The following is a 26,632-nucleotide window of genomic DNA, read 5'->3' on the forward strand; positions in this document are numbered from 1 at the left end:
ACTTTCTGTTTCTCAGTTATAATTCCTGCTTCAAGAGCAGCTCCGTTTTATGTATAGCAGTATTCCAATGAAATATAGGAACTATCTTTGAAACAGAGACTAGAACTTAAATTCTCCATTATTTGTATCACTTGTATCACATTTGTATAACGTATTACTTAATACATTAGACTCATGCTCAGCATGACTTCCAATAGAAGTTAATCTTGAGGCTTTGTAAAAGAAGCTGAAGAAAATTTTACCGAATTTGGTAAGACTGCTGTAATCTGTTGGGTTTGGGTTTTGCAGCAGAATATTTGTGGTGTCTTCATCTGTTGGAGGCCAACAGATGGTGAAATTTGAAACATGACATGTTTCTGAAGTGAACTCGAAGCTAACACAAGATTAAATAAGTAACACTTATAGCAGGACATAGAGAATGGGCTGTTTTCAGTTAAAGATGAGTTTCATGTATTTGTCATTGTCTCCTGCCCTGAAACCTCACTCAGGATTGCTAGCAGAAAGTTGCAGAAAATAAATATGGAAGAAATGTGAGAGAGAGGAGTGAAATAACTTTCAAATGCAGACTGTTCAGAGAACAGTTGTGATCCCAGCTGAAATGGAAATGGTTGTGACCTGACTGTAGAGTTGTTACAAGAAGGTGGACCACTGCAAGTGACATAGGTTGGCCTGCTATATTACATGCTGCCAGGAGAAGACTTGTTTGGTAATGAGTGACTCATCAAATAGTTAAGAAACATTAAGCATCAGAACTATTGTGTTTGAAAACTGATGGAAAATGGATATTAAATTTACTTGAGCAGTGTTATTTGTAGTTGATCAATATTGCTAGCTGACTTCCAAGGTAACTTTGTTTTTTATTGCATTCTCTATTGTACTTTTCAATAATATGCAAACACCTGTGTAATTTGACTTACTGATGCCTATTCTGTCTCTTTTTCCCAAGGATTCCGAATATTAATACAGGAAGCTTGATTGCACTGTGTGTTTCTAATATCTTTTTCATGCTTCCCTGGCAGTTTGCTCAGTTTGTTCTTCTAACACAGGTAAGACCGTATTCACCTCTAAATAGCCTCTTGGTCTTATCTAGGCAAATTGACTGCTTTGTATAGACAGCCATTGAATTCACAGCGATACCAATGCTTTCCTTTTAGCCAGATTTCATTCCTGCTCTCAGGAAAGATTCACACCATTTATCCCATCAATATTTTTCTAGTCTTAAGTTTAAAAGTTGACCATTTACACCACTCAGTCTTCTGTTTCCAGGACTAAAAAAAGTACTTTTCTCTGAAAAGCAGCCTCCAGACTAAGATCAGTACCTTAGAACGAGTGCAGAACAAGAAAAAACTTTGTATAGTGAAGTACAAAAATAAAAAAGGCATTGATCTTGCATCTCTTTAGGGTATTCCAAATTTTTAAATGGAGCAGTGTTTGCATGGCATGTAATATCTGGCATGATTTTGCATGATTTCCTATTTAGTTTTGATTGGCCTGTGAGTAGTGGCATAATCTTACTGTCTGAGAGTTTGGACAGTTGAGGTAACTTTAGCTAGTGTTGAAGTACAGTAAATGCTAATGTGAGCAATAGGATACTGTCGTACAGCATACTTTCTTAGTGTTTAAATTGATTGAAATCTATCTCTGTCTCCATACCTTTTCACTTATCTGTCCTACTTGAAGCATATGTTGCTTGGTTTGACTTGATAGGTTTGAACAATCAATATATGCTCTGGTATGCAAATTTTCTGGTATGCAGAAGAAGAAGCCATTAAATTCTGTAAAATATTGTGAGAAACTCATCACTATAACCTGTTTAAGATGCTGGGCCTGAAATTTAAAATTACAGGTTCAATTCATAATTTCATTAATTTCCCATGTGACTTTTAGCAAGCTGCCTAATCAATGAATCTCATTTTCCTCAGCAGCAAATTATGGATGTTCCCATACTTTGCTGAAAAGTTAAGGTTAAATAATGTTAATGAATGCTTTTTTTGGTTTTGTTTTGTCTTAAAAATCTAAGGGTGAAAGGTGATGTGTTAGTGCTGTGTTTTGATGACTTGCATTTTTGTAAAGCTGAATACTTATTTCTTAAATATTCGAATATGTTTGATAATTGTTATTGAGAGCACTGCAATAAGTTTTTTGAAAGAAACCATTATGAGATGCCTAAGTATTTACGTAGCAAAAAAGTAGCAATAAAAGTTAGTTTATGATTGTTTGAATAATCACTTTTTGGTATGAATATGTATTCTGCTAGAAAGAGTACATCAGTGCAAATTGTTTTAACTTATCTTTCACTTTTGATTCTAGATAGCTTCATTATTTGCTGTGTGTATTATGGGTTATATTGACTCCTGCAAATTACAGAAGATACTCTCTGCTCATATGGTAATACTTTTTTTTTAAAAACTTAAATCTCCTCAAACAGGTCAGAGCATCAAAAGAGGCCATTTGTCTGAAGTGTTTTCCTTAGTTGCAAGATGGTTGAAAAGATGCAATAACAAGGGGTGGAGGGGCCTGGATTTGAATATTTGATGTTATATATATTTATATCACAGTGTCAGAAACTGGGATCCCTCTGGCGCTCAGGAATTTTTGAACACCAGAAAAATTATCAACTTAAAAGATTCGTAGAAATATTTGCCTCTCCTTTCTGTCTCTACTCATTCCATGGACTTGAAGATACCGTCTCAAACAACAGGCTAGAAAACATACCAAGTTATAGAGCATGAGTAATACAAAGTTGAAAAGGCAGCATTCATCTCATGCCATAGGTTAGAAGAAACAAAAAAATGAGATGTTAGTAAGTCAAAACTTACTAAGTCTTTGTCACTGAAGGAGAAGAACCCCAGCTAAAATTTGGTTTTGAAGACTGTAGTCTTGACCACGCAAAGATGATGTGGTTGAACTATTTAGGGAGATAGTTAGAAAGGAGGACAAAGAAAATAAACTATTAGTCTGAGGAAAAGCTATTTTTTCAAAAATGGTTGAGAAAGTCAACAGAGGAGGGAGATGATAAATAAAAGGCATGTAGGTTTCTGCATAATATATCTGATTTTCATTTTTACAGTTAAGATAACGATCAAGTTTTGCTACCAGGAGTTTTGCTCTTTGAAGCGAGATTACAGTTTTAAATATAAAGGAAGATGTAAACAACTTTTTTGAAGAAATACAGTTGTCTTTAAAATATATAGTTTTGCTAAAATTGTGCTATGCAAACTCAGTGGGCAAAAAGAGAATGTTTACCACAGGAAAGAAGCTTTGAGCTAAATTGTATTTCTTAGGTTTTCAAGTATATTTTGAAATATTGTAAATGATAAAATAAAGGCAGTAGTAAGTTACATGCAACTCATTTCTGATATAAACCTGGGACACCAAATGCTTGTTCCCAGTCAGATTTACCAGGAAAATTTGCAAATAAGCATCTTGGTTTAGTAATTTTTTGACAGAAGCAGGGTGAAATACTACTTAAGCCTTTTGGCTTATGTCAATAGCTATGTCATAATTTTGGTGCCAAAATGTCATAAAAAGCCTATTTTCAGATAGATAAACAATCATGTTATGTTACAAAGAAAGCTTAATGAGGCTGGGTAAACCGCCAGTCTTCGTTTTGCGGTGTTTTCAATTTTTGTTCCCCCCCCCCTTCTGTGGAAAATGAAAGTCTAACTATGTGTGTGTGGGGGGGAAGTACAAAAGTCTGCATATTTTACAAAAAACTACATTATTTTTCCTTATTCCTGTGTACAGAAGAAGGCAGAGATTGATCATTGATTTTGCTCTCCAACTTAGAAAATGTAATTCAGCCTATTAAAAAGAAAGCACAGTAGGAGATCAGTTGGCGATCAGGAGATCAGGATGGCGGATAAAAGTTGTATTTCAGCCTTGACTTTCAAACTCATGTAGTTAAGTGCATATGATCAAACAATCAGAGTTCTGCTTCCTTGACTTTGGTGATGATTATATTTTAAATGTATGCTTCTCAGTTTGGAAGAAAGAAGACAACAAACATTTTATTCAACATTTTTATGTTTGTCCAGGATTCTGAAAGATGGAGGGTGGAGAAATAATACAATAATTTGGAAAAAATGAGTATGTTAGGAATAACTTCAAAAATGGTAGCTGGTATATCACGTAAGATGAGTTAGTCCTGTGATCAAGTCTTTCTGTCTATAAGTACTTTTAAAATATAAATTAACGTAATAGTCTACACTTTTGCCTGTTGCCATTAAGTCCTTATAATCAATGTTTTCAGAACAATTCTGTAAGCTGAGTATCAAGTTTGCAGTTGCTGTGAAGTAGGTGTCTTTAAATTTAAAGCCATTGATACAAGGTAATTTCTATACTTGGGCAAGTCTTTCCTTTTTCTATTTTAAATTTAATTATTTTTATTTTCTTTCAGGTATCTCTTGTAGTGTGTTTTATTCTGATGTTTGGTAATTCAATGTTATTGACATCATATTATGCTGCATCTTTAGTAGTTATCTGGGTAAGTTGTTTAAGAAAAAAATCATATGACATGCTAAGACTGTAATGCTGTACTGTTATGTATGTATTGATGTAAAATATGAAACTGCTGCGTTACCAGATAGTTGAGGAACCTTTCACATGACAAACAGAATTAGTCCTTAAAGATATTTGGAGAATGGGTAAATACTAATTAAAAAAATCATGGTTTTACACCAAGACCACTTCATAAGAGAAATTTAGTTAAGGCTCAGTTCTCTTGGTTTTGTAGCTCTCTTCTTTTTGTAAAAATATAAGATTTACCATGTATTATGTATTTTTGACCAGAATAATTGTAAAACAAGAACATGAGCAGGGAGTTTGTTTTAAATGCTTCTTTATTGATTGCGAAACTGCAAATGCAGAACAAATGACTAAACCATATATAACAATGGTTTTAGACTATTTGAAATTGCTGAGTCATACTGCCATGTTAGTGATATTATTCACTGAAGACTCATCATCTCATCATTCACTATCTTAATTTTTCCTTAAATAGGAAAAACAACCCCCAACCTCTTTCAGTTTCATACAGTTTCTCTTCAGGGAATTATGTACATAGGAAATAGGATATAAGATTGTGTGAACAGACCTAGTTTAGCATACTAAAAGTCATCTCCATTTCTGATTCTTTTTGCCTCTCCTAGAAGCTTGGGGGAAGCTCAGTGATTTTTTTTTTTCTTTTGTTTATATTTTGTCCATTATCAAAAGAGTGGTAATCTCTCACTTGTGCTAAGATTAAGCTATCTTGGATACTGGTATTTGCTGTAGTATAGTTTGCTTGTTATAAACCCACTCTAGTTTCTGGTAGCAGCTTCTGTAATTATATAGTAAGTACAGGTACATTGAATTTCTTGCCTATTTTCTGCTTTGGAAAAAATATTTTTTGTTTGTCTGTTATTTGGGTGCTTATAGTGGCCTCAGTCTTAGTGTCACATATGGACTGGGTACCTGAAAGCTTTTAAGTTAATTCTCAGTTTTTCTTAATTACTTTGTTCATCAAATTAGCTTAAAGTGAGTCTTCCTTTTGTCGTAAAATGAGGAACATAATGTGAAACAGAAAAATACCAGTAACTCCTCCCACCCTCCCATATTCTGTTGCCTTGTTTGAAAATTGTTTGTATTATGCTGCCAGTCATTTATTTATTGCTTCAGATGTGTCTTGTCATTCGTGGAAGCTGACATAATTCAGTTTCGCATTGGCTTTGATTTAAAGAAGCTTAGAACTGTATAATACAGAATCTTACTTGTTACAGAGAAGAGTAGTCTTCCATTAATTGTATATAAATTGCAGTAGGAGTTTTTATGTTGGCATGTTTTGCCAGTGCAGAGTGAAATCACAATATTAAACATTCATTCATATTTCAGGTTATATTAATTATGGAGGGTTTTTTAATAAATAGCTGTGTGATACAATAGGTGCTTACCAAAACAAAAAACCCCCCTCACCCCGGTTACTGGAATATCTTGTTGTTACTATATGTTACCTGAAAATGTACGTTCATTTTATTATTAGGGAATTCTTGAATTGAGTCCAAAAGTCTTGAAAAGCAGCAGAAGAGAAGTCTATCTATGGGTAAGGAATTTCATGTATTTTGAATTTCAGAAAAGAACTATGACTTTTTTGTTTGTTTGTTTCAATGAAATACAGAAATAACTTCTGGTTTAGTTTCTAATAGTTGAAAATCAAGAAATATAGCTGAACTACTCTCTTTAAGTAAATTGTCCATATTCCCAGAAATAAATCTTAAAATTACTGAAGGAAGAAAAGGAGCATAAACATACATTTGTGTCAGAAAATTGAAATGGCCTTCAAATGGCAACATGTTTAATTTTAAATTACCAACGTAAACATGTTTACAAAACCTAAGATCTGTATGAAAATCCCTTTAAAATAAAGGACAATTTAGAAAAGGCAAGTAAAAGGCTAGCAGTGCTTGCAGAAATGGAGATTAAGATACTGCATTAGATATTCACTAAAATGTGTCCTATATAATTTTTTTAGGATATTTTTTATAACAACAGCAAGCATATAATTACGTAACTAAATAAAGGAAGCAAGTCAGAGTAAAACACTGTAGGGTGCGTGGGTGAAGTTTGAGAGCAGTAGAAGTCATGTCCGAACATGGAGGACACCCCCAAAACTATGACAAATAAAATAAACACTGTAGAAAACACGAGGAGCACCTTGCTGCTTAAGACATAACATTAACTTGTAAAAACACCTGAAATGGGAGCCTACCGAGACTACGCTTGGCTTAAGACAGGCATTCTTGTTAAATGAAGGCTAACCTGTTAGCAAAACTGGATGGAATTCATGTAGTTATTATAAAGGAATTAGAATATAAAGGAATTACAAAAAATATTTATAGCGAGCTGCAGTGCATGTATAACCTGCCAATGTAGTTAGCTGTGGTACCAGGGGAAATGGGAGTGTAGGCCAATCTCATGTCAGTTTTTTTCAAAAGGAGATCCAAGGCATTTGTGGAACTGCAGACCAATAAGTCTAACTTTTGTAAAAGAATAAAAACTTGAATAGTGATGAAGTTGTTAAGGCTATATGTACACGCAGTATAATGAGATGGGTCCAATACAGCCTCTGTGAAAGGAAGTCATGCCTTGCAAATGTATTTGACTTCTTTGAAGGATGTAGATAAGGGTGTGTGGGTGAATGTAATGCACTTGAATTTCAGAAACGTTTTGGGGAAGATATCTAACTGGAACTATAAAAGAAAATAAGCTCCATGGGATAAGGTGTTAATGTTAGAAGGTAAGAAACAAAGGGTGGGATTAAATGGTAAGTTCTCAAAAGAAGAGTACCACCACCCTAAGTATGTATATAAAATAATTGATCCTAAATAAGTCCTTGCCATTCAGCAGAGAAATCTTGGTATTCTTATGAAAAATTCTCTCAACACATCAATTCGTTACTGAGCAGGCATCAAAAATGAAAATACCTAATGGAAGTCATGGAGAAGGAACTGCAGAGAAAGTAGAAATATTTTTTTTATTTTGTAAACTCATACTTAGCATCCTAAATATTGTATGCAGTCTCAGTCAACGTGTCTCTCTTTAAAAAAAAGATAGAATGCCTTCCCCAAAAATGTACTACCATCAAATTTAAGTAGAGAGAATATGAAGATAATTATTAATGTAGAAATGCTAAATAGCTGAGATTTTAAGATAGGTTAGAATTCTACATCTTGTAAAATAAAGGTAAATATGACTAAGCCAGTGAATAGAAGTAGAATATAATTATAGTTTATTTAGTGCCCCTTATGCCAGCAGCAATAAGCTTATAAGAGAGAAGAAAGATACTGTGGAAGCAAAAAAACAATAGAGGCATTCAGAAAAGGATTAAGTACCTCCTAGGTATTTAGGTTCATTTGCAGCCATTAAATGGGATGGTTGAATGCAACCCGTCATCACATAAAACCCCTCGTTACATTAGGGTAAAGATCAGTTTGTATTTTGTTGTTACAGTCTCTCTGAAAGCGTCTGCTGCTGGTCCCAGATACAGGATACTAAGCCAGGTTGTCCTTTTCAGTTGATCTGGTTTTATAAATAATTAGATAGATTAAGCTAGATTGCCAAGAATTTAATCTTTCTGGTACAGGGATAAACATGATATGTAACTAAAAGTAGTAATTGTACATACTTTCTTTATATTTCCTTCAAGATCTAACTTGAGATTATCTTGAGAAAGTACTATAAATCAGCAAATTCCTCCAAAGATTTGAATTAGCAGAGTAGTACAACCTGATAATATGGAGAGGCTATTGCTGGGAAATAATCACTACACACTGGTGTATGCAAACCAGATGGAACTGACAGTTAGGCTGCCCCTGTTTAAAGTTAACTTTGCTACCTCCTCTGCTACAATGTCGTGTGCAGCCGTAATATAAATCAGTTGCACAAAATTATTTCAGCTGTAATAGAAAATACAAAAAAACCTTAAAACACCCCAGTGTACTGAAATTTAGGAAGTGTAATTGGTTAGAAATTACTGTACTACTTAGTGATAACATAGGAGAGTTTGTAACTAGTAGCTAAATTTAATAAGCCTTTTAAAAAAGAAGAGGTTTCTTTAAAAGTTTGTTGAGACATGTTAATTTCATTCTGAATATATTTTTTTAAGGTCATTGAAGGATGTGCCTGGTTATTTGGGACAGTCACCTTGAAATACCTAACTTCTTTAGCGTTTGGAATAGCTGATGATGTAAGTTCTGAGTATCTGGTTGGTGTCGTTCAAAAATTTTTTAATTATTAATATTTTGATTTTGGCATCTTACTGATATGCTTTCCTGAAATTCCAAGATTTGTTTTGTAGAAATGGGAGAGGGATTGCATATTTGCTTTCTCATACATTATGTATTATCACTTTGAGGTATTATTACCAAAGTTTGTGAAAAGACAAATGTTTTTACTGTTGAGTTAGTAAATGCTCTGTGTGTTTGTTTTTAAAAGTGGATTTATAGAACTTTGTTTATTTTGGATATCTTCTACCTACATCTTTTCTTTATTTACTGAATTTCTTAGTTCACTTCCCTCTGAAGCTAATTTTTAAGACAGTTTTGAAATGCTTGTAACTAGGACTCCTCACTTTGCTTCAGCCCCTTTATTGTCAGATTCTACTGTTAAAAATCTATCTGCAGTTGTGCATCAAGGGGCAAAACATGGGAAGGTCATATCTTAACATATAAGTATGCAAAACTGTACTCTTGTTGAACCCAGTTGCAATGGTAACACCCTTTTTCTGCTGCTTTCTGCTTTTTATTTAACACAGTCCAATCTGTGTTACACTCAAAGATGTCATTTAATATACCAGAAATAGATTTTTGGTGCTCTTATAACAAGATTGTAAATCATATAAAATTCTGTTCTAATTAAAAATATTTCTCATATACATTTAAACTACTTTGTTGTGGAAAACAGGACAGTTTTTCCTTACTACAGCTTTTTTTTCTGTATATCCTACCAGGCTCATATAGGAAATATATTAAAATCTAAATTTATTGGCTACAAGGATTTTGATACATTAATGTATACCTGTGCTGCAGAGTTTGACTTCATGGAAAAAGAGGTAATCTGATGAAAATAGATGATTATGGAAGAGGGAACTTTTTGTTTTATCTTAATTTATAACTTAAAACATCTGAGAGCCATAACTTCCTACTGCCATCATAAGTTTAAGTGTTTACTTGTGAATTTAGAGACATTAATGAACTTAAGCTAAATTTAACTGGTTTTATTGCTTTTAAATGAACTAAAAAAACCCCAGTGTCTTGATTTTGGATCTAAGAAATGTGCTTGCTTGAATTAAAGAAGTGCTTGCTCAGGGATAAATGAAAGGTTACAGTTCTGCAAATTTAAGGTTTTATGTGGCTGTCAGTAACTGGTTTTCAGTATACGGCAAATCTACTGAGAGCAGCAAAGGTCTTGTGTGGTAGATTTAAGACTACAGAAGAGCATAGAAGCTTCTTAATGTGGTGTTAGACTTTTTTTAGTTCATCAGTATTTAGATAAGCATTTAGAACATTTATAGGTTACTCAATGCATAGTACTCAAATTCAGATGAGATGCAATCTACTTTTAGTCTTTGGGTGGCTTGCCAAAGAACTGGGAATAATTTACTAATGACCCTAGTATTATGACATCTAGTGTGATTGCTGGGTGGAGTTTAAATTTTAGTTTCTTTAAGCTTGCTTTGTTCTTGCTGAATGTTTAAATTTACATTTTACTCAAGGAAGAACTCCTTATATTGTTTTCTTTAAAATGACCATTGAAGTAATTATAGGTGAATAGAAAGCAATTAATGCAGTTTATTTCCATTGTAGACTCCAGTAAGATACACAAAGACTCTGCTATTACCAGTTGTTGTGGTGGTTTTCGGAGTAATCATCAAAAAGGTAAGTGATTGATTCAGTGAATCACCTTTACCTTGAATTTACTTTTTAGGCTTTTTGAAGGGATCACTAATATTTTGAAATGGGAAGAAGTTAGTGTGGTGGGTTAACCCTGGCTGGCTGCCAGGTGCCTGCCAAGCCATAGTGTCATTCCCCATCCTCAGCAGGATGGAGGGAAAAGAGTTGAAAAAGCTCATGGGTCAAGATAAGGATAGGGAGATCACTCACCAGTTTACTGTCATGAGCAAAACAGACTTGAATTGGGGAAGATTAATTTAATTTATTGTCAATTAAAAATAGAGTAGGATTGTGAGAAACAAAAACAAAACTAAAAACACCTTCCCCTCATCCGCACCCCCTTCTTTCCAGGCTCAGTGGGTCCCTCCCACAGGCTGCAGTTCTCCAAGAACTGCTCTGGCGTGTGTCCTTTCCACAGGGTACAGTCCTTCAGGAATGGACTGCTCCATCATGGGTCCCCCAAAGGTCGCAACTTCTGCCAGGAGCTTGCTTCTGTGTGGGCTCTCCATGGGTTGCAGTTTCCTTCAGGGCATGTCCACCTGCTCTGGCATGGGCTCCTCCACAGGCTGCAGGGTGGATATCTGCTCCACCATGGTCCTCCATGGGCTGTAGGGGGAAAACCTACATCACTTCGGTCTTCTCCACAAGCTGCAGGGGAATCTCTGCTCTGGTGCCTGGAACACCTCCTCCCCCTCGTTCACTGACCTTGGTGTCTTCAGGGTTGTTTCTCTCCCATTTTTCTCACTGCTGTCTCTTAAAGCTGCTGCACAGTGTTTTTTACCTTTTCTTAAACATGTTATCAACAGAGGCACCACCAGTGCCGCTGATGGGCTCAGCTTTGGCCTGTGGTAGATCTGTTTTGGAGCTGGCTGGAACTGGCTCTGTCTGACATGGGGGCAGCCTCTGGTCTCTTCTCACAGAAGCCACCCCGCAGCCCCCCTACTACCAAAACCTTGCCATGTAAACCCAATATAGTTAGATAAAATGCAGATTTTCAAAAATATTTGCTTAAAATTCTGTATTCTCTTTATATAGATTTTTTACAAAGGTCCAGTCCTGAGTTGGTGGTAAACTTGCTTTGGTGTTAAGCGCCAAAAAAATTTCTGTCACTTAGCTGATGAGTACTATAACTGAAGTTTATAACTGGTTTTGTAAATTTGATTGTGTATAATTTGTGTAAAAACAACTTACAGTTTACACAGGAACAGATGGGATAACTGCTAACTGCCTGGCTAATTAAACATCCTCAAAAAGAATTTTTAGCTAAAACATTGCATGTCTTTATCTTAGCATTATCTCAAAATGAGATTACCCAGGTGTAATTTAATTTAGCAAATGTTGAAAATGCTTTAGAATGCTTTTGAAAGTTTATTCATACTTTTTGTTGGCTCTTGTTTTCTTCAGGCAATTAAATATCTTAGGTGGACCTTATCTCAGGCAGGCCAATATGAAAGGTAAATATTGTCTTCTCTTTTAATGTAAAATTGAATTTTCTGCTGGAAGTTTGTTTGATTTGCTATATGCTAAATAATTCAGAATTCTACATTATGTTGGTCCTTTTTGAAGGGTAAATTATGTATCGTTCAGTAACCGAATGGCTTGGATGTACTATATGTGGTATTTTTATAGGATGTCTAAAACTAAGTTTAGCTGCTGAACTTAGTTTCAGACATCTTAACCCTCTTATCCCCAAATTTTCTATTTAATCATTTATTTTTCTGCTCTGTTCCTGAACCAATATTTATTTATGTGCCTATTTGCTTTTCCCCTATAAATAGTGAATACAAATTCTTTCCTCCCCATTATTTTTTTCCAGGTTATAATGATACCTGAGTTTCATCTTTCAGAAGGGATCCCATCCGTATTAATTTTATTTTCTAAATTTCTGTAATACATGCTCTACCTGCCACAGCCATTTGCATCACTTGTTGATGCTGTGCTCAAGAGCAGTGAATTTGGCCAATAGAATGTTGTCATTTCCCTGACATATCTTTTTGCTTCCTGGTTTTTTTTTTTTAATTTATCACTAATCATTTCAGTGATCTCTGCTTTCCATAGTCTAATGGCCATTATCAAAATTCCAACAGATATGAGCAGGATTCAGCATCCTGTCTTCACAGATGTTTTTGGAGAACAAGTATACATGATTTTGACTCTCTTCACATTTGTATTTCCTTCTGAGAATCCAAAACCAATCTATGTAGTACCTAAGTAAATGACTGACTTTTTTTTTGCGTATCAGCGCTCTGCCTCTCTTAAGTTACTGAAGTTTCATTCTCTAAATTAGCTGTTCTATATATGAAACAATTCATGGAAGTAATTAAAAACCTGCTGAAATTAATTTTCAGATTTCCAAATAGATACAGGGATTGAGGAGGATAGTTACTGATTTGTAATATATTTCAAAGCTTGTTATAGAGGGGAAAAAAAAATCTGTGCAGGTGTTGACTCCTGCTTCCTGGATTAGTTCAGTTGTCTAGAGCCACTATAGATGACTTCAAAGTAAAACCAGTGCTGCTGTAGTACATAAACAAATAATGTGATTTTCTGTTTTTTTATTTAGAGAGGAACGTTTTAATCATGGTGAGGTAAGATTCTTTCTCTGCACAATTTTATTCATGTGTTAATGTGAATACTCAATATTGAAATACAGGTTGCAATGGTCTGATATGTGGTTTATTTGAAGGTAAGTATTTGCATCTTTTATTCCCTCATCTTAAATTGGGTCCAGTACATCACCAGAATAACTCTGGGATGTTGAACAAAAAAATATACTAGCTAATGGTGGGGTGGCAGTGCAAGAGAGGAGTCTTTTGGGCTTTTGCTGTAGCAGTACAGAAAGGCATTGAAATTATGCTGGACCTTCAATTTTCCCCATATAGACTGAGAAGGAGATTGGTTCCTTTACTGGGGTTTCATGTGACAGATAATGTTAAAATTCTGATTTGAAATATGCCATAATAAAAATAATTCTACACGTGGTTCTTTTAATAAAATTATGCAAAAAAAAAAAAAAAGAATGGCAGCTTTCTTACGTGGTTTCTTTATTTGCAGTTGAGTCACAAGGACAGTGCAAAACTTTCTTAACAGCAGTTTATTTGTGGTTTGTGCTGTGAGAGAAATCTCATGCCATTCAAAATACGATAATCAATCAGTTAGATAAAAGCACTGATTGCAAAAATGCCTCTATGATTTACCACAGCACTTCCACAAGTAACATAGGTTCAATGTTAGGAGTGGTAAGTGACACCTCTGACGTTTTTTAGCCTTTTTTGAGAATATTAAAACAAGCTGCCTGTGGTTGTGTGAGTACCAAGGATGATTTTATTTGCTTCTTTAATGTCATACTTAGGTATTTTAGGTATTAAATAGCAAGGTCTCTTCACTTCTATAAAGAGGTTATACAAGAAATTTTACATATGTTATTGCGTATTTACCTTTCAGGATCTTTTGCATAGCTAGCCATTTCTCCAACTCCTTTTGGTTGTATTGTTAATGTTTATCCTTCCTGTTGTTCCATACCTTAGCATATTACATACACTTTATAAAAAAAGATAACAGAAAGTCCTTATCACTGTCTGAAATGTGAAGGTCTTCACTTTGGCTTGGACTCTTTTTCAGACAAGCTCGTCACTTAAGCTATACTGAAAATGAAGTTGTATGTTTAAGACAGAAATGAAAAGTATGCAAATATTATGCCTCTGTGTGGTTTTTTTTTTTCCCAGCTGGTATACCATGCATTGCAGCTGTTGGCGTACAGTGTCCTAGCGATTTTAATCATGAGACTAAAATTGTTTTTGACACCCCATCTATGTGTTATGGCTTCCTTGGTGTGTTCAAAACAGGTAAGGTCTCTTTTTAATCCTGTAGCTATCTCAGTACTTACAGTATTACCCAGATACTTGTCCGAAAGCAGATTTCTCTGTGTGTAATTGCTGAATCTGAGTGTACCAGTTAAAAATAAACCAGATTATATTGCCTGTCGAAAAATATGGTTACATGAGTTCCATTCTCCCCTCTCCCCAAATAAAGCAAATGTCTTATTTTATGCAACTTGTCCAATTGCGTTATTTTATGAGTTAATATGCTGTGTATTGAGCATGAGCATAGGGAGACATACACTGGATTTTACTGTATTTACACATTTCTATGCCATTGCAAGTTTTTTATTGCCTATTAATTTTATCCAAACAGTGTTTGACTTTGTTTACACTGTGTTTTCACAGCTCTTTAGAGCTTATTGCCTTGCATATTTTTTGTGTATTAATTCTTTCCAGAAGTCTAGTTTTGAAGTCTTACATGTTGAAAACATTTGCAGCCTTAAAAATCAAAAGTCATATGCCTAACTCAGATTTAATTTTCCTAGCTTGAAATAATCCATAACATAAAATGTTACTATATTTTCTCCAGATATAAAAGATCTTAGAATTGGGTTTCCATGTTTCAGTATCTGTGTTTTTGAGAAGTGAACTTGATTGAATCTGTATCTAAATAGCTGTTTTAGAAGCTTTGCAATTGCAGCTAAAGTGGGGTAAGCAGTCCTTTGTCTGGGAAACAGACAGGGGAGGTAGATTGAAAACTAGCTGAATGGCTGGGCCCAGGGAGGGATGATCAGTGGTACAAAGTCTGATTGAAGGCCAGTAACTAGCAATGTACCCCAGGAGTCAATACTAGGTCCAGGCCTGTTCAACATCTTTGTTAATGGTCTGGATGATGGGGCAGAGTTTGCTGATGCTACAAAACTGGGAGGAGTGGCTCGTACACCAGATAGGTGTGCTGCCATCCAGAGGGAACTCAACAGGCTGGAGAAGTGGGCTGACAGGAACCTCATGCAGTTCAACAAGGGAAGTGCCAAAGTCCTGCATCTGGGGAGGAACAACTGCAGGCACCAGTACATGCTGGGGGCTGCCCAGCTGGAAAGCTGCTTTGAGAAAAGGACCGGGATTTCTGGTGGACACCAAGTTGAACATGAGCCAGCAATGTACCCTTGCTGCAAAGAAGGCCAACGGTATCCTGGGCTACGTTAAGAGGAGTGTTGCCAGCAGGTTCAGAGTGGTGATCCTTCCCCTCTATTCAGCACTGGTGAGGCCACAACTGGAGTGCTGGGTCCAGTTCTGGGCTGCCCAGTACAAGAGAGGCATGGACATACTGGAGAAAGTCCAGCAAAGGGCTACAAGAGTGATTAAGGTACTGGAGCATCTCTCCTACGAGGAAAGGCTGAGAGAGCTGGGACTGTGCAGTCTGGACAAGAGAAGGCTCAGGGGAATCTTACCAATGTGTATAAATACCTGAAGGGAGGGTGTAAAGAGGACAGAGGCAGGCTCTTTTCAGTGGTGCCCACTGACAGGACCAGAGGCGGTGGGCACACACTGAACCACAAGAGGTTCCCTCTGACCATCAGGAAACACTTTTTCACTGTGAGTGTGACCAAGCGCTGGCACAGGTTGCCCAGGGAGGTTGTGGAGTCTCCATCCTTGGAGATATTCAAAGGCCATCTGGACAGGGTCATAGGCAATCCTGGGTCTAGGTGGCCCTGCTTGAGCAGGGGGGCTAGACCAGACAACCTTCAGAGGTCCCTTCCAAGCTCAACCACACTGTGATTTTGTAAAGTGTTATTTACATCACAGAAAGTAAGTATCCCACACTGATACAGTGAAAGATTATGATTAATAGTGAGCTGGGCTTACTAACAAGAAAACAAATTGGGAAGATGAGATGGGGAACTTGTGAAAACGTCTATATGGAGAACACCACTATGAGGATGAGTGGGAGAAAGAATCCAGTGCTAAGAACTGTTGCAGACATAACACAGAACAAGGAAAAGAGAAAAATGTTTGTCAGAGTGGGGAAACTAGCAATGACTGGGGAAGAAAATTAGGATTTTAATAAGAAACCTGAGTCATTAGGTTTGCTGGTTTTGAAAATTGAAGAAATACAAGAATAACAGAACAAGTTCAGTTGTACTCAAAATGTGGTGTGCCAGAACTGGTGGTGTATGTACAACCTTTTTCTGGCTGCCTTGTGCATATGCAGTATGATACAGACTATAATGCTGGATACACATTGTTTTTCCCACAATATCTGTGGTTGGAACCTTTCCTAAAGGTGAATTAGGGTTGTATGGTGAAGGCAATTGCTGTCTGTGGAACATCTGATATCTGTGTCATACAACTGGAAGATGAGTGAATGAGACAAAATTATGCAAAGAGGAGAAAGCTGTCCCATGTTAAGGCAGCCGAACAAATGATTGTTTCCCAGAAAACTGGATTGCTTCCCTGAATGTTCTTTTAGTGAAGGACAGTTCTTGATAATGCTAGACAGGCTACACTGTATGAGTCTGCTTAAATGTTGTCCTCTTCACTTTCTTGATCCCTGTTTTGTTACTTGGCATGGGTAAAAGTGCTGAGTGTTTGCCAACATAAAATGAATCTGTACAGTGAATATATAAAATGCTAAAAATGTGTCAAAAACTCTTTAAAAAGTAACTTTATTTAGCCACCTTGTAACTGAGTGTTGGAATGTAAAAGAAATTTACTTTTCCTTTACACTCTTGCTATTCTGTAAGGTTCACAGGTGTTCTTATGGCATTTCCCAGCTCTTAGTTAGTTGCTCTTGAAGTATTGGTGTCCTCTTGGGTGGTTTGGCTGTTTAAGTAATAGCACTTACGATGTGGTTAAATTTTTCTAAATCAACTCTCACGAGGTGTTTCTGAGTAATTTGAAATGAAGTTGCTTTTCAAAAGACAGAAAAGCAAAAAGAAAAAAGTATTTTCTTCTAACATACAATTTCTAGATAATGATTACAATATAAATTAATTCTGTCCAAAGTTAATTTGTGCTTGTTTTAACTGTTTTAACTGTGCGTTCCTCGGAGAAAATTGGTGGGCTTTTCTGCCCTGTCATTATTGAAAAATTTTTGTAGAATTTTCTAGTGAAGTTTAGAACTAAAAGTATTTCTATGTTTTATGCCACAGGAAAAGGCCTCTCAGCCTTCTGAGAATTGAAAAACAATAAAATCTGAACTGCTTTTTTTTTCTGTATGGAGAGAAATAATCTCTGAAAGACAGGAAGAAGTACCTTGCAACTGGTAATGACTGAAAGATGAGCTGCTAGGAATGGTTTCTATTAATATGTAGCCTCATTTGCTTTTTTCCATATAGTAAGTTAGCTGCTACATGGCAAATTAGTAAAAGCTTTCAGCTGGTGATCATTTTATTTCTTTTTTAAAGCACCTGAGTAATAGCACTACAGTAATTCGTCCTGGATGGTTGTGTTTTTTGTTTTAGTACTGCAACTAAGGTCATCAGGCCAGTTAATGAAAACTGGTGCTTTTGGTAATCATTGAGTTTTGGATCTTAGAGGATGCCACATGTTACCACTGTGCAAATACTGGAAGAAGGACAGGTTCAGAGTATCTTATCAATATTTTCTTTTCTTCTGTTTCCAACTGCATTTTGGCCCTTTGGTTGTTCTGCTATTTCCTATGGTTGTAGAGTGAGAGTAAGCTTCTCAGGAAGCTACAAATGTAGATGATAACCTATTCTGGGAGCTGCCCCTGTTGGACCAGGTGGCTCAGGTCCAGTGACTTTTTTGTCCTGCTTTGCAGCATCATGGAGGCATAGTTGGCTTGAAAGAAATAGGTCTTGAATGCTAGGGAAGGTAAGGCTTTAGATTACTGCAGTTTGGACAGTTGTTCTGTGCAGAAGATGATAAATGGCCAGCTGCCCCATATAACAAGGCCTGTGATTATCCTGGCCCTGGCTTGGGCCTTAGGAGAAGTACATAGCTGTGTTCAAGAGTACCCAACTTTAGGTGAACAATGTAAGTAAAAATAAAAAATAATTCCTTTGGTTTGCTATCAGCAAAGGTTCTTTCACCTGTTCAGCATGTTCCCTAGGTTGGTGCTGATTGATACCTGTAAAAGACAAGCCAGATTCTTTCTGATCTGTCTGATGTACGCTTTCTTTAGTAGGGAGCTGCTGGTAATCTTCCAGGTAATACATGACTGGCTTCAGCCTGAGAGAGAAACACTGGCTGTAAAGCTGTTGAGCTGCTATCGATCAGACCACTTCTAAGACAGCTCTGACTTAAGCAAGCAAAGGGATGAGAAAACTCGTTATTTTTTTGTAGGCTCAGGAAAATATCAGGTGATTTTCAGTGAGTTTTTTCTGTCCTACTGGCTGCAGAGCAGAAGCACTAGTTTGAGGTTGAAAAATCTGACCGTATGTGCAATATTGATTCAGAAGAATTGCTGTGATAGAGATGAGCAGGGGAAGATTGGACTCGTGACCAAACAATTGGTTAACACCTGGTACACTTATCATTATGTAAAGTTTTAGATGTTTGCATAAAGGGTAGGTTGATGAGCAGCAACTTGTCTTTACAGATGCAAGAAAAATTTAAGCAAATTTAGCATATGTAATTATCTCATCATAATGGAGGTCAGTGCTATCCTTTCCTCTAGCAGACCATTGAAGTTTACCTGCAGTGGTATGTTAGTATCATTAATTTGTTTTGAGGCTATAGATAGATAACACGTTAATCAGCTGCCTTTCAAAATATATCCTTTTATTAGTGAACAGTCAGCCCGAGATGGACATTTGTAACACAAACCTATAACAAACAAACAGGCAAAAGACATACTAGAATTATTCTGCACATGGGAAAGGAATTTTGTTGTTGTGTTCTTTCAGCCCGTTGCATGAATCTGTGTACTTTCCATTACCTCCATGTTGCAGCTTGTGGCACCTGATGGACAATAAAAATGATAACTGTTTACATCCACACATTTCCTCTTTCTGTTAGGAGAAATGATACTATCCTGAGTGGAAATTTTGAAAGCAAAGAAAAATAGCTGGAGAAAGACTTAATGTATTCATTTGACAAAAGCAATAAAAAACCTTGAATCAGTATAAAAACTACAAGGAACAGCATCCCATAAAAGAAATGTTTCTTTTGCATCGCTTATATGTTCAACCATTCTAGGCTCTTTATGTAGACAAAATAGTGGTAAGTTTAGATACTTCAAACATGAATGAGGTTTTATAAAAGCATGATAGGAATGCAATTTTCTTTGATTTGAAAAGCCATGGAACTCAATAAAGAATTCCAAAGTTCTAACATGTTCTTGAAGTGAGATTTTTGCGACTGTTGGTAAAAAGGTTTGCTCATGTAGAGCAGCGTACAAATGAATTAATTTCCCTTCATCCTTCCAGACCTGCACAGTGGTCAGGCATATTTGGTATATTAAGTTTCCCTGGATAGTATTGCTGTTCTTGCTAGAGTGTTTAGCAAGTTCTTGAGGATGAGAGTAGAGTACACTGTTACTTTGGAGAGGTGGCCTGAGAGTTTTAATAATCTAAAGTAGTTTACAGTTAGTTTATAACAAAGATAGCATACACTATTTAATTGGTGTAGTCAGCCTACTGGGAGATTTTACTGTGAAAATTTATTTTATAATTTCATGCTTTAATTAAAAAAATAGATAAAGGTACTCTGAATGAAATTTATTTATTTAGTGCAGGTTTGATTTTTTTTTAAATGTGAAGTCTTACTTCCAATTAACAACAGCTTTAAAAAAAAAAGTAATTCATATTTTGTCTTACTTAAGGTTTAGGTCAGATGTGGATGAGAAAGTGTTCTTGATTGAACTAAACTTGAACATAGCAAATTTGGTACTTCTTTCTTCTTAACTTCCCATTTCAGATATTTATGAGTATTTGCTTAGAGCCTCCAGCAAACAATCTTTAGGAAAAAATGCGAGGGCCGTCTTTTTCAGTTCAAGAAAGGGAAGAGTAGGATATAAAGCAACATTAACCTTCTATCCCCAAAGTCTGCTTTTCTGATATGTTTTTGGAAGTTTGCAGTATAATCTGTAATCCATAGAGATCCACAGCTAGAAACTCTTGATGTAAATAGGAGATAAAATACTGAAAAAGTGCAGTTAGCATTATTGAGTCGTGTTTACTTGCAGAATTTGACATTTGAACTACAACTTTAAAAGCTGCATTAATGTCAACATTTTTTTTTTAATAGAATTACAAATAAATGCCCTACAGTCAGTAAACATGAGTACTTCTTAAGAGGTCTCACTGAAGTTTAGTGGAGAAGCAATAGCAGAGATTGTAATATATGTTTCATATTGTAATATATGTTAAGTTCCTTAGAGAAATAAAAATGATTTGTGCTGCATACAACTGTACAGAATTGTTGCCTAGAAATTAATTGATTCTTGCATTTCAGTTGTTTGGATGGCTCTTCTGTAAAATCCAGCCCAAAACATTGGTCTTTGCTATTTTAGCATTGATGGCAATAGAGGGATCAGCAAACCTTCAAACTCAGTGGAACATCATGGGAGAATTTAGCAATTTGCCACAGGAGGAACTTTTAGAGTGGATAAAAGTCAATACCAGACAAGGTAAACTATTTAATAATGTATGATGTTCCCCATTTACTGTGAGATGTAACTACAGAACTCGGTGTGAATGACTGCAGAGGTATTGCTACTATCTGTGGCTTTGCCGTGGGACTGTTCTACCAGCCATGGTTTAGTCACGTATGCTTGTCCATATAGAAGCTGTCTCAAATGAAAAAAATGCCGAAAGCTTGTGTTACTAGACTCCATGCTACTAGTCTGGAGGTTCTAGCCACTGGTGTAGTATTTCTACAAGAAAAGGGTTTTTGCTAAGTTCGGTTAAACAGGTTTTTGCTTACGTGGCGCTGTTCCTGTATGTGTGTCCATGATAACCATTTTGCTAGAAGAGAATTCAAAGTGGATGTGTTGTGGTTGCTCCTGTCCTTTTATTAAAGTGAGTAAAAGTGTCAGAAAACTAGCTGGAAACAAAGTAGTTACCTTTTTTTAGCAGGAAAATACTTTCAAGCTGAAGTGGACTGAGATTTTATTGCTCATTTAACAATGGTGTAAGAAGTGACAGAAAGTGGTCATAATGAATAAGTTATTCTACTCATTCAAGAAAAATAAGATGTATTATATTTCCATTCTTAGATGTTTAGTTATCTAATGACTTATATTGAGTTCAAGGTTTTAAAAAAAAAAACGAAGTGTGATTCTGTGCATCTCCTGTTGGTGCAATGTAAGGCCTTTTCAAAATGAGTACCTTTCCCTCTTTACACCTTATGTTTTTCTACAATATTACTGTTTAGATATTTGAAGATTGCTTCTCTGCTTTTACTGCTTGATTCTTTATTTCAAACCTGCCTTTTATTCTGTATTTCAGATGCAGTTTTTGCAGGAGCAATGCCTACAATGGCAAGTGTTAAATTGTCTACACTTCGTCCTATTGTAAATCATCCTCACTACGAAGATGCAGGATTAAGGTAAATTTTGAAGTTGAGGATTTATTTTTATTTGCTGTTAATTCTCTTAATGTTGGTAATATACAATAGGAGTGGCATCCCGTTATATTGTCAAATTTATTAAAACCCCATAGAACTTGATTTGTTATTTTCATCAGATTGAAAACACCTGCAGTATTTCTTCAGGATTTGTGTTCATCAGAAAGGATATACTGTAAGATAGATATGGCTTCAAACTTCTATACAAAAAAAAATCAGAATATAATTCTGGAATTGGAATTAATGTGTGCTATTATATCATTTCTTCATTCTAGTTTCTCCTGACACTGTATACAGACTTGATTTTTTTCTCAAGATAGCCAGTTTAGTTATTCCTATTAGCTTTCTGTGATTGGTTGTCATTTTTTTCATGATAATATATCTAATTATTGAAATACTAAGACTAGTTCAAACTGAAATTTTGTAATGGAATTACTGAGTTTTGTACTTAGTTATTTTCAAAACCAGGAAATTTTTCTAAATTGAAATTGATTTATCCAATAAGGTAATGAATTTATTTTTTCATTTTAATAATGTAGCATCATTTTTTGGTAATTTGGTAAAACTGGTTAAAAAAAAAAAAACACAACAAGAAAACAACAAGATAGAGAGGGATAAAGGAGAGGATTCATTTTACATGCCTTATGTCCTTAGTTCTGTGTCTGGTATTAACTGGCTATAACTTTTGGTCAGCCCTGAATTGGTCAGACAGTTGAACTAGATTATCATTGTAGGTCCCTTCCAACTGAAATATCCTATCCTATCCTATCCACAAAAATATAGGACAGGGCATGTTTGAGGAAAATAAGCTTGAGATAATACAGTATTAGAAAATGAGCAGGAGTTAACGTCATGCTTTGCACAATTAAAGGAGGATATTACTGAGTAATATAAACAGGATCATGGTTTACAAGTGATGATTTTGCTTGATTCAGCATAGGCAGATATCAGGTCTTGCACTCTGCATTTAAAAAAGTCCAAACAAGGGCAATGAGTATGACCTTTTGCGGAGAGACTGGGGAGATGACTTCTTCTGATCACCTCCGGTCCAAGCAAGGTCGTTTCTAGCATTGAATATTATATGGTGAATGCATTGCTTTGACATCTTTACATTTTCTGTTCACAGTAACCATGGATCTTGTTATAAAGTTGTCTCCTGCTACAGAAAAATCAAAGGGCTGTATACATTGTTCTTGGAATCATTGTATTTGTGAAGAAACAATCACATTAAAGCAAATGGCACTATTAATTTAAACTTTGTTTTAGCCTAGTTGTCTTGTGAAATAAAAAGCCTTCCTGTCCAATCTAAAGTTAAAGATTACATTTTCATGCTATGTTGCTAGCTAACTTTTATATTTCTCTTTTTGAAGGGCCAGAACTAAAGTAGTGTATTCCATGTACAGTCGAAAACCTGCAAAAGAAGTAAAAAGAGAATTGATAAAACTAGGAGTGAATTACTATATCCTGGAAGAATCATTGTGTGTAAGCAGAAAAAAGTGAGTAATCTCTCTCTTTCTCGCATGAATGATATGCTGCTCAAATATGTAGTTTAAGATTCATATCAAGTAGTAGTTTTGAAATGTTGATCTGTGATTTAGTAAAAGTGTCCGAAATACATTTTTGTCCAGCGTCTCCAGATATTAATAAGTATAACTTTACCCACATTAGCAACCTTGTGGTCTTTGTGCGCACCTGAAAAGCGGTGTTGTATGTATTTTTAAACTTCACTGTAAAATACAGAAGAGATTCACAAAGGAAACAAGTCATTATTCTGTGATGGCAAGAACAGATGTGTGTGTATAATGAAAGCCTAGTATGAATAAAAGGTGCAGAGTAAAAGATAGTTTGAGCACCAAAATATTATGACCATTGCTGGTCACTGAAAATTTCGTCACATTTAAGCTATCCTTAAGAAAAAGATATGAACTTCCCCCCCCCCCCCCCCCCCCCCCTTTCTCTTTGGCCTTTAGAACATGATTAGTTTGGATATTTTATTTTATTTTATTTGCATTTAGAATAAAATGAAATTAATCTGTTCTATTTCTTTGCTATTATCTTTGACAAATTAGGAAATTCTCAATAATTCTAACTTTGAAAGATAACTATACAGGGAATTGACGTTGGTTATGTGCCTTAATAAAAAAAGCAAAGCGTTACTACTTTTTTTTTTTTTTTAAGGTGTTTTATTTCCTGAGTTTCCTTTAGAAATGTTAGGAATGTGAACATCACCCTCCATTTTATAGGAAGTTTTACGGGTCCCTGGTAATGTATATTGTATAATTTGAGTTGTTTTATATGCTTGCTCCTCCAAATTAATTCTTATTAATTATGTAACCACAAAAGCAGACAAATTTTAGACATTCTCAATACTATTTTTAAACTACTACTATATTTATTGATTTTGTAATCTGATAAGAATTTCTAGTATAAAGACAAACTTAAAAAAAATATAGATGGCACAATGAACTATTCATAGGGGGGTTATAAAACTGAGTTCAGCAAACTGTATGTTTTTTGATGGCATTTCTTAATTGCTCTTTTCATATTCATATGTTTTCTAGGCCTGGTTGCAGTATGCCTGAAATTTGGGATGTTGAAGATCCTGCTAATAGCGGCAAAATTCCTTTATGTACCCTTATGAGCAAGGATTCCAGGCCATATTTCATCACAGTATTTGAAAATAGCAATTACAGAGTCTTGAAGATTCCAAAGGAATAACATTTCAATGCAAAGAACCACCAGTCTTTCAACTTTTTAAACTAGTAACTATAAGAATTCTAAATCAGAAATATCTTTTCTACTAGACTTAAAATGGAAAAATGTGTATTTTATTTTTTACCATTTTAAGTGAATTCTGATTATAGAAATATCTTAAACCTAACAGTTTGGATTTCTATTTCAGGGTCAGTCCCTTGAGATTTGCTATGCAAATGATTATATGTTTGCACATTTTATTTAACACTGATCCAAAAAGTTAAAAGTAGCTATGGAAAGTAACTCCATTCTCAAAACCAATGATATTGTGAAATGGGACTGTCAGAATGTCTTAGCAAAGCAAGTTTGTTTAAAGCTTTGGTGCTAGCAGCTAGGAACAAAGGAATGGTGCTATAGCATCTGGCATGTCACTTTCATTACCCATCTCCCTTCTGGACAAGGTGATACTAGAAATCTCTTAAAAGTCACGTAGTTTCACTAGTCATGTCAGAGAGAAATAAATTTTTTCTTTGAGATGATTAAGAGCATTCATCATTTTGGATCACTTAACACATGCTTCTAAGCTTGCTTTTGAAATGGAAAAGTTTGTAGGCAGACTTGAAACTTCATGATTTAGGTGCATGTTCTTGAATCTTACTGATATTAAAAAAGAAGACTAATAAGGGTAATATTTGCAGTGAGCAATAGTTTAGCTTCTCAGTGTCCAAGAATTTTTAGCATTCTTACGCATTCAGAATAAGCTGGCATAATGTACATGAAAGTTTTAAGGGAAAATGCTTTATTCAGGAAGAATCTGTCATAGCCTTAGAAAGATACTAAAATAAATCCTTCACTGCCTTAACTAGACCTTCAGCGCCTAACTTGATAAGAAATTACTTTCAAAATGTATGCCCTATTTTCTTTCCCCATGTATTAGATCCTGCCTGGATTTTATCATCAGCATTAAAGAAAAATGAAATTTAACTCAATTGTGATATGGGTGTAGTCAGTTGTGTGGATATAATTGCTCCAAAAATATTAGTCTGGTTCTGCAGTTTTTCTGTCATCTCGGTGTCACACCAGCGTTATCGGTTATAAAGAATTTTGAGAATTCACTTTCCAAGATACCCAGTGCAAGGACACCCTTTAGTCGTTTAACTGACTTGATAGAATTTTTGTATGTTTATTGCCATTGGGAAGTATCACAGTAATTCTGATTCTACAGTATAAGACTTCTAAAGTCTAATGTTTCTCTGTATATCATTCATGTTTTGGTTTTGTTTTGGCTTGGTTTTTTTGCTCAGACATCAGTCTATTGATATGACTGGTCTTTTTAGCCCTAATAGCATCTAGCAATATTAGATGCTATAGGAATAGCATCCGTCATGCCTATAACAGTATCAATTAAATGGGAATCTATGATAAAGTAGTAGTGTAACAACTGATCAGTATTCTAAGACTTCTTATTTTTTTAAAATCTGTTTTATTGAGAGGGTGAGGGAGAATGGCTGAAAATGCATTAGCTTTTTAACTTTTACAGAATAGATTTTGGAAAAATTTCTATAAGGAAACTCACAAAAAGGGCTTTTGGGAAGTCACTTTTTAAAATGTTAATTGAATTCAAGGAAGCAGGAAAAAAAATCTTTATATAAACATTGTGACTAGTGTTACAGCACAAAAAGGTACTGTATTTTTATGAAGTTTATGCCAACTGTTGACATGTACTTATGTGGTTAAATAAAAAATAAAAAGATGGAAATTGTTCTCATGTTTCTGATGGATGTTACATTTCTGCTCTTACGTCTATTAAACTGAAGTTTAATGCAGTTGCCACAGCAGAGATGACTGAAGCTGAACCCTCAACTAAATGCAAGGAAGTGCTTCAGATAATTAAACCAAACTCACACACCTCTTTCCAGCCTCCTTTATTTGGAATATCAGTGCAGGGATATGTCAAAAGACAGTGAGAAAATGTCAAATACCTATTTACACGCAAAGTGAACTTGGAAGGCAGTTCAGAATTATTCTCTCTTTGTTCTAAGTTGCTAAACTCAGGCAAGCAAGACTGAAGCCCAAATACTGGTAGAATGAAGAAACATTTGAAAGTTAAGGTTCAAAGGTGACCCTCAGTAAAACTGTTCCCCATTTGATGCAGAG

At 35.3% G+C, this 26,632-nt stretch overlaps 1 protein-coding gene across 1 annotated transcript in view; it reads left to right on the forward strand.

The window, feature by feature from the left end:
* The window catches only part of DPY19L1 (dpy-19 like C-mannosyltransferase 1), a 51,027-nt gene extending 24,778 nt beyond the window's left edge, over nt 1–26,249 (forward strand). The window contains exons 10-23 of the mRNA XM_075493485.1: nt 947–1,046; nt 2,311–2,388; nt 4,400–4,486; nt 6,020–6,079; nt 8,642–8,722; nt 9,485–9,586; nt 10,341–10,412; nt 11,832–11,881; nt 12,991–13,015; nt 14,153–14,272; nt 20,669–20,843; nt 21,664–21,763; nt 23,152–23,277; nt 24,343–26,249. Of these exons, the coding sequence (XP_075349600.1) occupies nt 947–1,046; nt 2,311–2,388; nt 4,400–4,486; nt 6,020–6,079; nt 8,642–8,722; nt 9,485–9,586; nt 10,341–10,412; nt 11,832–11,881; nt 12,991–13,015; nt 14,153–14,272; nt 20,669–20,843; nt 21,664–21,763; nt 23,152–23,277; nt 24,343–24,499 (1,333 nt within the window). The 3' untranslated portion in view covers nt 24,500–26,249. The remainder of the gene's footprint in view (nt 1–946; nt 1,047–2,310; nt 2,389–4,399; nt 4,487–6,019; nt 6,080–8,641; nt 8,723–9,484; nt 9,587–10,340; nt 10,413–11,831; nt 11,882–12,990; nt 13,016–14,152; nt 14,273–20,668; nt 20,844–21,663; nt 21,764–23,151; nt 23,278–24,342) is intronic.
* Nucleotides 26,250–26,632: the final 383 nt, after the last annotated feature.

Source organism: Mycteria americana, chromosome 2 (genome assembly GCF_035582795.1).
Source record: "Mycteria americana isolate JAX WOST 10 ecotype Jacksonville Zoo and Gardens chromosome 2, USCA_MyAme_1.0, whole genome shotgun sequence".
Lineage (NCBI taxonomy): Eukaryota > Metazoa > Chordata > Aves > Ciconiiformes > Ciconiidae > Mycteria > Mycteria americana.